The sequence below is a fragment of the Rhipicephalus sanguineus genome, chromosome 5 (assembly GCF_013339695.2).
Source record: "Rhipicephalus sanguineus isolate Rsan-2018 chromosome 5, BIME_Rsan_1.4, whole genome shotgun sequence".
Classification (NCBI taxonomy): Eukaryota; Metazoa; Arthropoda; class Arachnida; order Ixodida; family Ixodidae; genus Rhipicephalus; species Rhipicephalus sanguineus.
Genome location: NC_051180.1, coordinates 129,304,191 through 129,321,447, shown reverse-complemented (window position 1 = coordinate 129,321,447; position 17,257 = coordinate 129,304,191). Strand labels below are relative to the sequence as shown.

Sequence of the window (17,257 nt, the reverse complement as noted above, 5' to 3'; positions counted from 1 at the left end):
GTTAACTAGTCTAGATACAATTCACTTTAGGTAGAATAGTCTGGTCTTGCATAAATATGACACATACAGATTGCTACATTCTATTTTATGCTTTGTTGGGAGCTCAGACTTCTGGAATACTCTCCTTGTGTGAAAAAAAAGGCAGGAAGGGGAATATCGAAGCTTGTGATGAAAAATTCATAAAGGGGGTGTGTGCTGGAGCCGACGTTTCGACAAGTGGACTTGTCTTCTTCAAGGCTGCAACTGATTTCCTTAGCACCTGTGTGCATATGCTTCGTACCCTTTCCTCCAGTCCAAAAAGGAGGAGAGGGCAACTGCGAAAACGGGGGTGGATGTGGGGGACAAGGACAGGCCTCCATGAGGAATTGAGTGAGTCAATTGAAGGAGTTTTAACTCACTCAATTCGTCACGGGTCTCTCCTTGTCACGTCAGCTCCCGCACGCACCCCCTGTTTACGAATTTTTCATCCAGAGTTTGGTATAATAAGAAAGGTCAGTGGTACTATCATTAGATGCGTATGAGCCTGGCATTGCAGATTGTGAACCCTGGCTGTATGAAGAGCACATCAACAATCTTTTTTTGCCATACTACATGGGAGGAGTTCTTTACCAACATTCTGTTCGAACACCGTTTCACGTAGGAGGCGTTCTTTGGCCAAAACTTGCTTGCCGCTAGCAAGACGGAGCAAGCTCCCGACATGCCGAGTGAGGATGACGAGGATTCTACGCTGGGACGCTCCGAGGATAATTCTATCGTTGTCCTGGAGACGTCGCAGGATAAATCGGAGGATGCCCGTGTTCCGTCGGACAGTGGCGCCCCCTCTCCTGCTCTTCACACCGCTGGTGGGAACAAGGGAGAGAGCCCTGCTCTCCATGACGACGGTACCTGCACTCCCATCAAGGTGAGGGCCAACAAAGGAGGCTACCTTCAATACCTAGACTATGGCCACTCGAAAATGGCAGACAACATTTTATAACATCTTATTTCGCAGACGTTATTTACTAGGGATGGTCGAAGAGTAGATTTCAGGTTTGAAATAAATTTTAAACAAATAGTGGTTTGGTCATATAATTTCGAATCGAACAGTTCGAAAAGTATAAATTACATGTCATAAAGAAAAAATGAACATTTTTCTCATGACCAAACTAACTTGTGCAATCATTTTTAAAATTAGAACTAGGCTTGTACAAATGTTAACTGTGAATTATTTTATATATTCTGTGGGTTATAGCCTAGGAAATATAGTATGCAGTAAAACCTCAGTGATACGAATCTCAAGGGGTCCAAAATATTCCAAAAATATTCGTACCACCAAAAATATTCGTATCATCTGAAATTCGTATCACCAGGAATATGGAAAATAAGTATGCGACAAAAGAAAGCTGCCGTACGTCTTCATTTATTGTTCACGGTGCCGCAGCAACGTCATGAACAGCTCTGAATGATTGCCAGTAAATGTTTATTAGACGTCAATAATCATACTTGTGCTTGTAAACCTACGGCGCGTGCGTGCATGTGTAATGAACCATATGTGTTGTGACCCGAGACAGCCAGTAGCACCTTCCTATTCTTAGTATGTTATTCCGTATGACGTCGGAGTACTGCGACGAAAGTGACCTAAGGAGCGCTTTGCACGCGATAGATGAAGGCCAGAAATTTTTAGAACTGCTGTCTCTTGTAGTTATTATTTGCTTTTCTTGGGGTGTTGGGGATGTTTTTCGGGAGATTTACGGCTGTACCCACACAATCGGGAGGTTTTCTAAAAAATCCGGGAGTCTCCCGTGCAAAAGAGTTGGCAGGTGTGTGCGTCCACAACAATCGTGCATGTTGACGTTGCAAGGCCTAGCTCCTTCACCAAGACCGTCTGCTTCTTCTTTCGGTCCACGTCCACGTTTCATAGGACGTCTGATTGTGAGGACATGGCTTGCATCGACGAGGCAGGTGCGGGTAAACCCACTTCAACGGCGCTTGCCTTGAGCACAGCAGCCCGCGTAAACGCGTTGGAGGAAAAAACAAAAGTGCGACGTACGATGCCATCTGTAATCTAAACGCGAAGGCTTACGAAGGCGCAATAAGTCCTCCAAGATTTGCGCGCACAATTACCGTATTTTCGCGCGTATAACCCGCCCCTGCGTATAATCCGCACCCCCACTTCCAGCTCGCCGAGAAAAAAAAAAAAATCCTCGCGTATTGCCCGCACATTCGATATACAGGAAAGGCTGTACAAAAGCTACTGCTCAGGTAACACAGCACATATGTAGACAGAAAAAGCTTTATTTAGCAAGCAGAATACGCTGCCTGCAAGGCCAGTCACAATCACTCACTGTCACTGCTCTCGCTGGAGCTATCACTTGAGCCGCAGTCCTCACTGTTATGCACAAGGTCATCTTCGGTTCCATCCATGTTGTTTGTGATGCAGCATTTTTTGAAACTTTTCCGCACCATCTCACCTGGAATGGCCTTCCATGCCTCGACAATCCACTTGCAGAATAGGGCAATATCAGGCCTTCGGACTCGCCCTGTCGGCGTCAAGTCGTAGAGGCCTTCGGCCATCCACTCGGCGTAATAGCGCTTGACATGCGCTTTGAAGGGCTTGTTAAGCGACACATCTAGAGGCTGCAACATTGACGTCATTCCACCGGGTATAACAACTAAGTCAGTCCCGTTGCGTGAAAGGCGGTCCTTCACTTCCTCAGTTGTGTGGCCGCGGAACGAGTCAAGAATGAGCATGGACCTCTTTGCGAGCATCGCACCAGGCCTCTTCTCCCATACCGTCTTGACCCAGTCCACGAACAAGTCACTGTTCATCCACGCGTTCTCGTGTGCGCGCACCACCACACCGGCAGGCAAATGAATCTTCGGAAGAGTTTTCCTTTTCAAGATGACGTACGGTCGCAGTTGCGTGCCGTCGGCGAGGGCACAAAGCAAGACTGTGACGCGCAGTTTCGTGTTCCCGCCGGTCAGCACGCTCACCGAACTGCTGCCCGTCTTCTCAATCGTTGTGTCCAACGGCATTTCAAAATAAACAGGAGTTTCGTCCGCATTGCCGATTTGCGAGAAAATGTAATCGTGCTGCTTTCGCAGGCCAATTACATATCTCTGGTACTTGAGCAGCTTCTCCTCGTAAGAAGCCGGCAAGCGTTGACATATTGTAGTCCGCCGTCTGATTGAGAGCCCTTGCCTCTTCATAAAGCGGTGCAGCCATCCGCGGCTCGCACGGAACCTGTGAGGTAGGCCTAGCTCCCTCGACAGTCGCCGCGCTTCCACTTGGGCCATCTCGGTCGATACGGCGTGACCCCTGCTTCTCACATCTTCGATGAACTTTACTAGCTGCACCTCCAGCTCAGGGTAGGCGCCGGTCTTGGGGCCACGAAATGAGCTACGGTCGCGGTGCGCGGCTTGCAGGCTGTCTTTGTTCTTTCTCCACAGCCGCACGCAGGACTCGTCCACATCGTGCCGTCTTCCCGCTTCGCGATTTCCGAATTCCTCGGCGACAGCGATGATCTTAAGCTTTTGCTGTGCGGTGAAGGACTGCCGCCGGGCGCTACTCATGGTGACAGAATAGGTCGACTTAGGCTTGGCGAACGGGTCGAGATGTGGAGAACTAGCGATATCAACGAGGCAAAGAGAGCTCACACTCGGCAACAACTTATCTTGACAGTTGACAGCACCGTGGAAGCAACAGAACCGAAATGCATGCCTGCTACCGCGTCAAAAAGTAGTACTTAAATTTACTGATACCTCATTTGCCTTGCTAAAATAACTACTGCTTTATTTATTATGGAACTCAAACAGTTGCGGGAAGTCGTAGGTAAGATACAGGTATTGTTCACTTTGCAAAAATGCCTTCCTTTTCTTTCTATTTCTTACACAGCACCACCTTTTCGGCAAGCCCTTTTCCAAAATAAACATGGCGTCCGTGACGTAGGGACAAGTGGAGGGTGGTGGAGGATGGGTGGAGGGTCACTGTGCGGCCGCAAACGTCCAAAAAAATATACTTGTAATGTGACAGTGAGGTTTACACTGAACAATCGAATTGTCTTTCCCCGAACGTTTTTCTAAACGCTTCAACGATGCAAGCAAGCGAAACCGAAATCGGCCGCAAGCTGCCGTACTACTTGCGGAGCAACACGAATTTGCGGAAACCGCCTCCGTAGCCTTCGCTACACTGTAAAGCGGCTTCACGGCACAATACGTATTGCTGTGAAGCAGCACTATAGGAAAACCCCCGCGTATTATCCGCACCCCTACTTTGCCACTGAAATTTTCGGGTTTTTGGTGCGGGTTATACGCGCGAAATTACGGTGCGGAGGCTGCAACGCACTGCTGACAAGCTGGCAGCACAATGTGCATGTGCGTGATTGCCGCGTCTTCCGCGACAGCGCAGGCAGCACCTGTTCATACCTGCGCAGTAGCGTAAGTTCATATCAAACGTCGCGGGGTGAAAATTGGTTTGCAACATCTATACTCCATTACATTACAGGCTAATGACCCTTGGCCAAGACCTCAGAATAATTTGTATCAACCCCAAAATTCATACGAGCCATGATCGTATCACCTAAGTTTTACTGCATTAAGGTTGTGTTAATTATGGGAAAGTGCTAATTGCATATGTAAATCAGTGTACAGTTTGCTGGATATTTATGCAGTGAGCTTGAGTTGATCCTGTTTTGCCATGTGTGCTGGTGCAAGTGTTAAGAAGTATTAGGATTATATCTTATCACATTTGAAGAGCCTTGTTGTGAAATTAGGTCGAAAAACCAACAACGGTGCTAATTTCTTTTGTGTCTCATATCTCCTGCAAGACTGGAAGTGATGATGAGGACCTGGGGCTGAAGGACATCTTGCCTCATGACCTTCCTCAAGATGACGATCTGATGAATATGCTCATGAATGAGGGCGACGATCTCTCTAAACAAGGATCTGGTGAGAGAAAAAAAAAGAATTGCAGTGTTTTTTTTTTTAGAACAGATAGTTGCTGCATGCAAAAGCTTAAATAGGATGGTGCAGGTTTCCACTACATTTTTTTATATGATAGAGTGTCTTTTAGCATATCTCCTTTGATTTGTAAATGAAGTGCAACCGGTGCCATCCTGGCTTATCGTGCTTACTTGCTTAACAGCTAGCATTGGTTAACATTGACTAATGTCTTTCAGTGCTGCCTGAATTCATTCATTCATTCAGACCACGTTATTGCTGGTACAGTATAACCTCATTACAACAGACCTTCATAGTGAAGAGGATTGTGGTCTGTTGTAAAGGGAGTATGTAAAATCCAAGTACTGTTACAACAGACTTTTATGTAAACGCTGAATGGGTCTGTTATAACCGGAGAGAATTGCGAGTCAGAAACATGGTCTTATTTTTAACGGGGGACCAAAAAAAAATGCGATTTTTGGAAAATCGCATTTTCAGTTTCTGTAGCCCATTTTCTATCCGATTCCAAAATATCTTCACTGAAAACTATGTAGAAGTGCTATAAAATTTTATTTTGCATCTGCCGACTTGGCGAAAATTGCGGAAATAGCAAAACAAAAAAAACAGCATTTTTGAAAATTATAGCTTGGCAATGGCGCAACCGGTCGCCACCATTTTGGACTCGTCGTAAAGAGCATTTCTCCGTGTTCAAGTTCTCTATTTCAGCTAGCTTCTCCATTCAGTAACAAGCGTACAAATAGCACATGCTTGAAGTTCAATTCAAGGCCTCCGATTGGCTGCTTCTGCCGTGATGCTCACTTCGGGATCGTCGTCTGCTGCTTGTGCGTCGCGAGGTCGTGGCTGTTAAAAATTGCGCGACTTAGTGACGCGTTCGCACTCGTTCTGTGTTCATGGGTCGACGATAATTTAGAACGCTTTAGTTTGGCAGCTGCAAGCGGAAGCTCAATCATCAAATTACGATAGTGCGCCGCACTCATCGAACATTGCAGACGTGCGACTGTAATAGCGTTGACTCGTTGCACCCGCTGTTAGAGGTTCTTCTTATCAGCAATTCGGAGCTTATGACGAAGACCACCGCGGGACAACTCTTTGTACTCGCAATCGAGCATGTCGTACTTTGAAACATCGGGCACCGCGGCCACGCACATTGCAACCGAGCTTTCTACTCGATGTCATGGCTAGGCCTAACTCCGCTCACGGTGCCGATGTACGAGACAAATCCGAACTTTGCGGGCAAGAACATCTCGCAAGCGGACATGCGAAAACGAAAAAGCCGCAAGCAACGAATTGCATCGCCCGCTGGCTCCTCAGAATTGCGGATAGGCATTTTGCGCATCGGCGGCGGACCCCCCGGCCAAGCTCGCCGCGCAGCGACCGCTCGGAGAAGCGGTGGCAGTGGCTTGCAAGCTGCGCGCCGATTTTTGTCACTACAGCTAGGCATAGCTGATCATTGACAGACCGGAGATCGGCGGCCTTCGTTCTTAAATCGGTACGTCGACATCCGCAGCGTGCTGTTCCCGGCCGTCCCGAAAGTATGCTAAGAGATGTTTGAAGTCGGAATTTGGTATGTCCGTGGTAGAAAAGTCCGCTCTAAAGGAGACCTGACCACCTTGCTGGCCTGACATTTTAGTCAATTATATCCGAATGTCCGCTGTACCGGAATCCGTTGTAAACGAAGCTCAATCAATGGAACAAATACGGAGGTCGGCATAACGCCGCAAATTGATATGTAATATCCGAATGTCTGTTATAAACAGATCCGTTGTAACGAGGTTATACTGTACTGCATTGCAAGCAGTTGCATTATGCAGACATGCAGAACCATCTGGACCAACTAAGTGCACTACATAATAACTTATAGGTGGTCCAAGCTATATTCATTACGGAAGTTTCCTGCGTCATGCCCGAGCGCATTGGTGATTGACTTTATCTGGAGCTTTACATTGCACAGATTTGTTTCCCTCCTCCTCACCTTCACTTCCCTTTCCCACCCCTTGCTATATTTACTGCACGTTATTTTATACAGTCGAACCCATTTATAATGAACTTGAAAGTGCCACGAAACCTGGTCATTATGTCAGCAGTTCGTTGTAAATGGACTCGCCCTCAAAAATGTGCACTTAGCGACCAAGGCGCTTTTTTTTTTTCAGCACATTTTTATTGAAAAGTGCTAACAACCCCTCCAGTGACAAGTTAAGCCTTTTCGCTTTGTGAAGCGACGCCCGCTGCCTGCACAAGTGAATTAAATGACCTTTGCAGTGAACTGACACTGTTTCACTGAACCAGGGTACTGCCACATGGAGCTGATCTTACCTGGCTAGATGCATGCAGCGCGTCGCCTACTCGGCTCACGCCATCACTGCCGGGCCGCTTGCTGTATTACGCGTGTTTGTGCGTTCTTCGTGCCCACTTCACTTCGGACTGTGCACGGGCACGGCGAGTAACCTGTTCGTTCAACGTGGTGAAGACAAGCATTTTGCAAGCAGCATCGCGCACTCTACGTCTCCGCGATGCTGTGACTGTCCTGCACGACGAGGTGCAGTGCGCTTGGGTTTTCGCCTAATAAAACACGCAGTATACGCTCGCTGTAAGGGCATTGACGTTTCTCGGTGCCTGTACCGCTCAACACCAGCTAGCTACTTTCGTTTCCATGAAGTGATGCACTTGTGGGAGATGTGTCAATGGGAACGGTAAATTTGGTCAAAATGTTCAATTTTTCAATTAATTTTTTTCTGATATCCTGAGACCATCTTTTACGTCATGGCAAAATATTAGACCGAAATAAGCAGCAGAAGTTGAGAGAAAAGCATTTTACTAGTGTGCTGTCATCAAAAGCTATGAGAAAAATGGGCTTTAGAAAATGCAAATCTGTAGCTTTCTCTTGGCAGAGTGCCACCATATTGGCATCATCATAAAGAGGACAGATCAGACCTCAAGATAGCCACAAAGCTGCACTGCTACAATGAAAAATAAAACCAGCTTCCTTCTGAGTTTCGTTTTCTTAGCTTTGAGCTCCATTTTCTCAGCTTTCATTTTTTGAGGAGTTGCTGTCAGTCATCCCTGTGCCATTTCTGAACAAATAAAAATATAACCATTCCGTTTTCTGCACTTAGACGCTGAGACATTGGTGAGTGCCGTAAAGCTGTCCATATTTGTCTGCAGGTCATACGGATTTTTATAATTGACTTTTTGCAAAACTTGTTGGTAAAGACAATATGTGCAGAACATTGCAAAAAAATTTTTGTGCACTTATTTGAACATTAAAGAATAAACCAATAACTTTACGGCGCAGAACGGGCCTTTGTGAATATCCTTATGCAAAAATCTTGATGAACTTATGTCTAATTCATTAATTAATTTGGGATGACAATGAGAGTCAAGTGTTGTAACTCAAAAACTACAATAGATAGCTCAAAACAGATTTCAGTTATGATATCAGCACAACAAAGCACATCTGCATGCCAAATTTCATCACTTTATTTCCATACATAGCAAAAATAGTTTTCATTGCCACGTCTCCCCTTTTATCTCGCACAACGAGGGCAGCGGCGAACTTGCAAACGGCATCATCCGCACGCTTGTACTGCTCGTACCGCTGTCAATCTGAACAGTTTATGCCACGCGTGCAGCCGAGCAGATAGCAGCAGATGACTGTGATAAGGTCGTAAGTGATAAGTCATAATGGCAAGTTCATCGCTGACCGCCATCACCTTTGCTCTCTTCTGATGCTTATCCGTGAAGGCATCACCGCAATCGCGCGGAAGTCGTAATTATTTATTGACCGGTCTCTGCCGTAACTGAAAAGATGAAAGACATTTTGCGGTACACTGTGGCGTTGACACAGTGAACTTTTATGCGCCGAAAAGTTATTGCGGTCATCGCTTATTGCATCATGTGGCTTCTTGCGTTCCAAGGCATAGATTCCTTGTAGGCGGTCGTAGCTGCCGAGAATGGCGCCAGAAAAGGTAGCCGTGCGAAAACTCACTGCAAGGCTTAATGCTGCCTCCAATGTTTTTCTTTTTTTATTCCTCGCTGCCATTCTGCCACTGAAAAAACGCCTATAGAGTGAGCGACCTTGCTAGCAGTGTCCGAAATCAGTGTGTGGCGCTTGCCGATCTAGGGTATCTTCATCGCGAGTGAACTGGAGCAGGGCAGGCGCGAGCGCGCGCCTTCCTCACGCTTTAGAAGCCTTGTTTTAACTTTTTTTCGCTTCGTATGCACCATATTTTTACCGTGACCGTGTCTGAAGTGTTCATTGTAAAAGTAGAAGGCTTTGAAAAAGCTTCACAACATGTGGATTCAATTTCAATGGGTAGCATAGGAAAATCGTAAGTGCACCGAAAACCGATAGATTGTTATATCAGGGATCGTTATAAGTGGGTTCAGCTGTACTATACATAGCTATGCTATGATTTACCTTCTTCCTTTGCATATTGTGGTTTTGGGACGTTAAACCCCAATGATTATTATTATTATTCTTTCCTTCCTCACCCTCATTTTTCTTTCCCACCCCCTTGCAATACTATACTACACATGGCTATGTTCTACTATACGTAGCTCTGCTATGCTTTATCTTCTCCCTCCTCCTCACCATCACTTCCCTTTCTATGCTATACGATACATGGCCTTGCCTGCATGATGCCGTACATGGCTGTGCTTGTCACTGTTCTGGTGTATCGTGGATGTGCGCCACATCACGTGATGATGGGAACGTTTGACAACAGGGCTCGACGATGTTACCCTGAACGAGCACTCGGGCGCCGGCGTGTCAGAGGAGGAGGGCTCAGCTGGTGTCAAGGACAATGATCCACTGTCCGGCAACATTGACACGGTTCTGCTGAGCCCTCACTTCAACCTGGTTGACAGCATGGTGTCTGCTGGCTCAGGTGTGTGAATGGGCAGGGTTGTCTTTGCAAAGCCGTACGTAAGAATTTCGGTGGTTTGAAGGAAAGGGTAAAGGAAACGTGAAGGTGATTGACTGAGCCTGTCCGTCTACCTTTAACACTGGGTGAGTGGAAAACGAAGGATGAAGGCATAGTCTGAGTGACATTAAAAACAGAGCAGTGCAATTGTGACTTTCTCTTGCTGCGATGTGTAGGCTATGTTCCCCAAAATCTTGCACTTAAAGAGAGGCCTTCCATTTAGCTAGCTTGGACCAGTAGTGGGGGCAAGCCTTTGGCCCTGGAAAAGGCTGTCGTGTAAAAGATGTACTGCTCCTCTGCAATGATGCGTCCTGGTGGTGGTGTGGTAACAGGGAAGAAAACAACAGTAGGGCTTTATGGGTGTGATTGACAGGATGACTGTGAATTTGTGGGGCATGTACTGGGGTGGTCAAAAGTTCCCAGGCCGCAACGCTGGGCCGAGGAGCGGCAGCTCGCTGCTGTCGCGGCGCTGTTATCGCAATTATGCCTTGGCGCACGCTGGCTTCGAGCGTGTGCGTGGAGGAGAGGGGGGGGGGGGGGGGGCTTCATTCCTCTCCCTCTCTTGCTCTCCTTGATAGGAAAGCGAGGAATAAACTTGGCGTGTCATGTTCCCTCCCTGTTTGCTCTTCGAATTTTACTACTGTGCAGCATGTAGCGAGGCGGCAGTGTTCTGAAAACTGGCGCATCATGCTTGACGGCCACATTTTCTAGACACCGTATACATTACCGTGGTTTTCGGCTTCCTGGAGAAAAATATTGTGCACTTAACTTTTCATTGCCACTGCGAGCGCTCTCTCAGACGTCTGTGCAAGCCAATTCGCTGCAAACGACCATCGAACATCGTCGGAGCCCGAAATGCATTCAGTAGAGCTTGTGTTGGGGCTAGTTAAAACATCTTAGTCGAATAAGCAGCGCTGCACAGTAGTAAAATTCGAAGCGCGAACAGTGAGGGGAACATTACATACCATGTTTATAACTCCCTTTCTTATCGAGGACAACAATAAAGGGGGAGGGTTGCACCCCTCCACCTCCACGCACACGAAGCGCGAACAGTGAGGGGAACATTACATACCATGTTTATAACTCCCTTTCTTATCGAGGACAACAATAAAGTGGGAGGGTTGCACCCCTCCACTTCCCCTGTTCCTATGCAGCATAATATATATATATATATATATATATATATATATACAGTAGAACCCCGCTGATACGTTTTTGAAGGGACCGTAGGAAATAAGCGTAAGAGACGGGAAACGTAAGAGCCGAAAAACAGGAAAAACGGCAAAATATTTAGTGGTACAGAATTTTATTTCAATTCTTACGAGCAGCACGAAAATTGGCGCGCTCAGCCGCGATCTAGTCGATGGATAGAAACGCGGAGCTTAGGACGGCCTCATCCACAGAAATGTAATCAACGTATGTGATTTTTTTAACACCAACAGCTGTAGGCATGAAAGAACTAAGCACACGCAATCACGACCGGCGCGGCGAGTCCGACCGCGAACCGCACGCACGACCGTGCGAGCTCCAACCAGCTCGAACTCCTCCCACTCTCCGACAAATAACGATGATGATGAGTCTACGCCAACGCGATGGCAGAAGTGAATGCCAATCTCGAAGGCCTTGCTTTCGCATGCAATTACGTCATACACGCCATATTTGTGCAATACAAATCTCAAAGGCTATGCTTTTGTCAATAGTAAATGCCAATCTTGAAGGCCTTGCTTTTGCGAACAGTGACGTCATAGACGCCATCTTTGCAATTTGAATCTCGAAGGTCATGCTTTTGTTTGCATCAATTGAAAGATTCTGTTAATTGCGCCTCTCATGCGGCTAATATTACGGTCAAACGAGGCCAAGCTGCGTGAAAATGCACCATGGCGGCTCTCTTTGGTAGTCACTCGGTCGGCTCCGAGCGCACTTCGCGACGTATCATACGGGAACGGTCCGACAGTTACGACGTAACAGCGGGGTTCCCAATACATTGTATCCTATGGGAGCTATGCCGGGACCGGCGGAAAACGACGTAACAGCCGGGAAAACGCAGCAGTGAGGAACGTAACAGCGGGGTTCTACTGTATATATTCTAAAAAGGTTTTCAAATGGGTTGATTGGGAAGGGGAGCGGGAACAGGACATACGTAGTAGCTGGGAAAGCTGCATTATATAGATGTGCTGAACCTGCTGTGGGTTTGGGCCTGTGTGACGCTCTAGCTTCATACAGTAGAACCCCGCTGATACGTTTTTGAAGGGACCGTAGGAAATAAACGTAAGAGACGGGAAACGTAAGAGCCGAAAAATAGGAAAAACGGCAAAATACTTAGTGGTACAGAATTTTATTTCAATTCTTACGAGCAGCACGAAAATTGGCACGCTCAGCCGCGATCTAGTCGATGGATAGAAACGCGGAGCTTAGGACGGCCTTATCCACAGAAATGTAATCAACGTATGTGATTTTTTTAACACCAACAGCTGTAGGCATGAAAAAGCTAAGCACACGCAATCACGACCGGCGCGGCGAGTCCGACCGCGAACCGCACGCACGACCATGCGAGCTCCAACCAGCTCGAACTCCTCCCGTTCTCCGACAAATAATGATGATGATGAGTCTACGCCAACGCGATGGCAGAAGTGAATGCCAATTTCGAAGGCCTTGCTTTCGCAAGCAATTACGTCATACACGCCATGTTTGTGCAATGCAAATCTCAAAGGCTATGCTTTTGTCAATAGTAAATGCCAATCTCGAAGGCCTTGCTTTCGCGAGCAGTTACGTCACAGACGCCATCTTTGCAATTTGAATCTCGAAGGCCATGCTTTTGTTTGCATCATTTGAAAGATTCTGTTGCTTGCGCCTCTCATGCGGCTAATATTACGGTCAAACGAGGCCAAGCTGCGTGAAAATGCGCCATGGCCGCTCTCTTTGGTAGTCACTCGGTCGGCTCCGGGCGCACTTCGCGGCGTATCATACGGGAACGGTCCGACAGTTACGACGTAACAGCGGGGTTCCCAATACATTGTATCCTATGGGAGCTATGCCGGGACCGGCGGAAAACGACGTAACAGCCGGGAAAACGCAGCAGTGAGGAACGTAACAGCGGGGTTCTACTGTAGTTGGTTTGCATTGTAATTAGCTCCATCTTTATGCATCGATCTTTATGACCTGATAAAGATAATTGTAAAGCTACTTTGTGCATAATGCAGGTTGTCAAAGTAGTGCAATTACATGCTGCACCCTAAAATTAACGCTGATGTGTAGTCGCAAATTGTAGACATTGCTCTTGTGTTGATGCCAACAGTCAAGTGGTGGCATCTGCTATTCACACTCTTTCTTTGTACTGACTGCACTCTGCAGCATAGCACTAATGGTGTTTTTATACCTACAACTACCGTATATTGCCGATTATATGTCGACTCCGATTATAAGTCGACCTCCCAACTTGCAACCCCTTCTAGGGAAAAAGAAAGTTGACTCCAAACACAGCTTCATGCTGCGGCCATAGCTCACCAGTAAGTTTTTCAGAAGAGGGAGTAATGCAAAGAAACATTTATTTGCCTGTGAAACATTGCTTATGACTCATCATCGCTTGAAAGAAGGACGCAGTCACGGTCATTGCCATCTTGTGAGCCACTGCTGCTGCTCTCCATCGGAACGGGTGCCGGTGGTCGTGAACCCAATCTCGAACTGCCTCCTCAACGGCAGGGTATCGGCCAGACTTTGGTCCGCGAAAGGAACGGCGTGTATCAGCGCACGCGAAGATCTTGGTCCTTTGTTTTCTCCATTCACTCACGAACTTTTCCAACACATCAAACTTGCACCCTGCTTCAACGTTGCTTTCCGACTGCATAGAGGATCGCTTGCCTCTTGAAAGCAACGCTGTACTGTTGCCGGCGTAGCGGTGGCATCTTGGCGTCCGTTTGGCAGCGTCACAAATCGCGCGCACCACTGCTCGCAAGTGAAGTGAAATGCAGAAATAGCGAACAGGCGTGAGTGCAAAAAGACGCGAGGACGCTTGTGGGAACATGTGACTGGTCATGTGGTTTAGTTCCCCGCGAAGTGTTGCCAGCTTTTCTGTGGAACGCCGATGGTTTGTCAACGAATCGTTTCTATTGTATGAAACCAAAACTGCAGGGCGCATCGCAAGGTAAATTCCTTTTTATTCATAGAGCATCATTTGCCCTCTATCAAAGGTTTGAAATGCTGCTTTCGAGACCGTGTTTCCCAAGCAGTTCGCATTAATGCCGCGACGGTGATTTTTAAATGCATTCCATAGTTTCACCTCGCGTGGTTTCGCTATAGTTTCGCGATTGTCGTGGCAGATCGCAAAAATGTCCAGGTCCGGAGGCGGCACGCGCGTTGGGAGATAGCTGTTGCCGTGACTCCGCTGCCTCTGCGGCTGATGTTATCAATGCGTCGAATAGCAGGAAATCTGAGGACGACGACCTTTCGTCGGACCCCACAGATAAGTCGACTTTACGATTCCGCGTATAGGTTGACTTCAATTATAGGTCGACCGCCGAACTTTGGAAGATCATTTTGTAAAAAAAAAATGTCGCCTTATAATCGGCAATATACGGTAAGCATAAAATGTTCCAAGAGTTATAGGTGCCAGATGCTAGTTTATTCGGTGAAGAAATGTTAACATGCTCTGTCTAGCATTTCACATATAATGAAAGAGCTAACATCTCACGTGTACTGTGCTTTCAGGGTTACCACATATGGACAGCAAGGACGTTGAAGATGTTTTCAAAGGTGTGCTTAGCCCTGGTGATAGTTGTGAGTAACACATTTCTTTGCTTTGCACTGTATTGCTTTACACTTTCAGTGCATTACTGAGCTTATTAACGTAGGTGGGAACAGCAACTGGCTTTTCACCAGGACTTCAGCCGTATAGTTCCAATAAGGGTGGTAGCACTCCACTGTATTTGATTATTGTTCTCTTGCTGCCTGGGAATTACGTTACAGTAAAACCCCGCTGATACGTTTTTGAAGGGACCGTGGGAAATGAACGTAAGAGACCGGAAACGCAAGAGCCAAAAAACAGGAAAAACGACAAAATATTTAGTGGTACAGAATTTTATTTCAATGCTTACGCGTGAAAAAACCGTGTAACGTTGCCTGGTGCTTTTACTCATGTCCGAGCAGCACGAAAAGTTTTTCGAGCACCTGCAGTCTCTCATCCTTTTCATAAATCTAGTGCCACCACGGCTCCAAAATTTTCATTTTGGAGCACCAACTGCTCCAAAATGAAAATTTTGCTGCTTCAAAAATTGCTCTAAATAGGAAGTCCTCGGTAGCATCACTGCAATAGCAATGCATATAACAGCGTATTACTTGTTCCCTCTTTCTTCCTTGCTCTCTCGATTCTTTTTTCTCCCCTTCCCCCGTGTAGGGTAGCAAACCGGGTACAACCTGGTTAACCTCCCTGCCTTTCCTTCGCTTTTATCTCTCTCTCTCTCTCTCTATAAAGGTTTGTTGTTTCATCGTGAAGTTCGTAGCAGTGAAACGCAAGACACATTGGCACGTTAGACAAAGAATGTGCCCAGTCAAGTTGCAGATGTAATTGCAGCAATCATTTGCATACTAATTGAATGAGCGTGATTGTCTGCACATACAGGCTTACGCAAATACATTCACTCAGTGGCTGAGAGGGTGACACTGGCTTTCACAATGTTAGCATGATGAACAGAGTAAACAAAAGTGAACAAATGCATCAAATTACCTTTCGCTTCTTTGAGATTCTTGCGCCTGCCAATTGCCAAACGTGTGGGCATCAAGGTGGAACCATATTATCTACGTGTCTTGTCACCGTATACTACAGCATTATTTTTTGCCATGCTTGTTAGATCAGAAACAAGCAGTTCGTTGTCTTGAAAAGCTCCTTCTTTGAGCCCATTATTGAACGAGTCGGTGTCGGTGCCCTAGGTGGACCACCTGAGAGTGTGGGCTCCATGGGTGCGTCGGCAACCAGCATGTCACCCCTGCCGCAGCAGCACGGTGCCTCGGGGTCACGACCTGCACCCGTGATGCAGAACCCGCTCACTCCGGCCAGCTCCCACAGTGTGGGCTCACCCTTCAGCATGCCCTCCCCGTCACCTTTTCCCATGGAGTACGGCAGGTGAGAAACTTGATTTTGACGCCATGCACATTAAGGAACCCCGATTATAGATCTTTTCACAGGAGAGAAAAAAAAAATGCCACAACGCTGGGCTGCACGCGGGTGCACAGAGGCTGACGTCACAGCCTCGGCAGTGCATTTTTGGGGAGTCACGCCTATTGAGTGTAGCCCAGAGAGGATCATTTCGGTAAAATGTGAAGTCTTGTTTTGAGTTTCATATTCGTGAAAATCTCGGAGGCCATACTTTACGTTTTTTGTTGAATGCCATGCGGTGGTGCTGCAAGTAATTACGCTGATTGTCAAATTTCCTCTATTTCACTTCACGTTTCACATTACTTTTTGTAGCAATACGTAGCAACTGAAGCTAGTTTTAAGAAACAAAGGAAAACCGATACAGCTATAACAAGCGACACTAAAAATAAAAACCCCCCTATTTACAGCTGCGACTCGAACCCGGGCCTTTTGAGTGGGAAGCAGGCATTCTACCACTGCACCACTTTGGTGAAGCAGTGCGCAACTCTTAAATGATGACACATTGCAGACTACCGATTGCAGCACCATAAGCGGCTTGACCCTGTTTGGGCTTCACTTTTCAAAGCTCGTTCCAAGCACTCCCCTGTTCTTGTACACTTTAACAAAACCAAAACTGGCGTTGGTAACGGCCTTACATCAAAGGGATCAGACAGAGTGTCATTGCCATCACATAATGGTGGTGGAGCACATTTTGTTGAGTTCACATAGGCTCGATTTGTGCGTGAGTGCGACTGTGCGTCATATCTGATTGTAATGAAGAGGAATTGGTAATGTGCCGCTTTCATTATGAAAGCTCACGTCAAGGGAAAATTATTTGGCATGCCAAAGATAGCTGTGTCACATTGTTTTTGCATGCTCGAGGCCTGTGACCGTGAGTAATGCAAATGAAATGAGATCTTCAGCTGCATGTTGACCAGGAAGAATTTTTGCAGTCCGAAAACAGGAACATATCCAGACCTCAAAGGCTACTTTGCTGACTGTCTCAAGCAAATCCTTGTAGATCGCGCTTGTCTAGGTAATGGCCCTTGAATACGCACGCGATCGAGGCATATCCAGAAGCGATTTTAAAGCCAGGAAAACTGGATAACTGCAGACATTCACTGCCAGGTGAATAAATGTCTCATTCTATCAAGGTTGCTTGTCTGCTGGGTGGGAGTTTCCTTTTCTCCACCTTTTGCAAGTGTTTGAACTGTCTGAAATCGAGCGTGTTACTGTAATGATTGTCCCGGTATGGATGCAGTCCCTCAGC

General features: G+C 46.8%; 1 protein-coding gene across 1 annotated transcript in view; it reads left to right on the top strand.

The window, feature by feature from the left end:
• The window catches only part of LOC119394968 (histone-lysine N-methyltransferase 2C), a 31,141-nt gene extending 15,162 nt beyond the window's left edge, over positions 1-15,979 (top strand). The window contains exons 7-11 of the mRNA XM_037662263.1: positions 641-901; positions 4,806-4,926; positions 9,663-9,824; positions 14,565-14,633; positions 15,783-15,979. Coding sequence (XP_037518191.1) covers positions 641-901; positions 4,806-4,926; positions 9,663-9,824; positions 14,565-14,633; positions 15,783-15,979 — 810 coding nt within the window. The remainder of the gene's footprint in view (positions 1-640; positions 902-4,805; positions 4,927-9,662; positions 9,825-14,564; positions 14,634-15,782) is intronic.
• Positions 15,980-17,257: the final 1,278 nt, after the last annotated feature.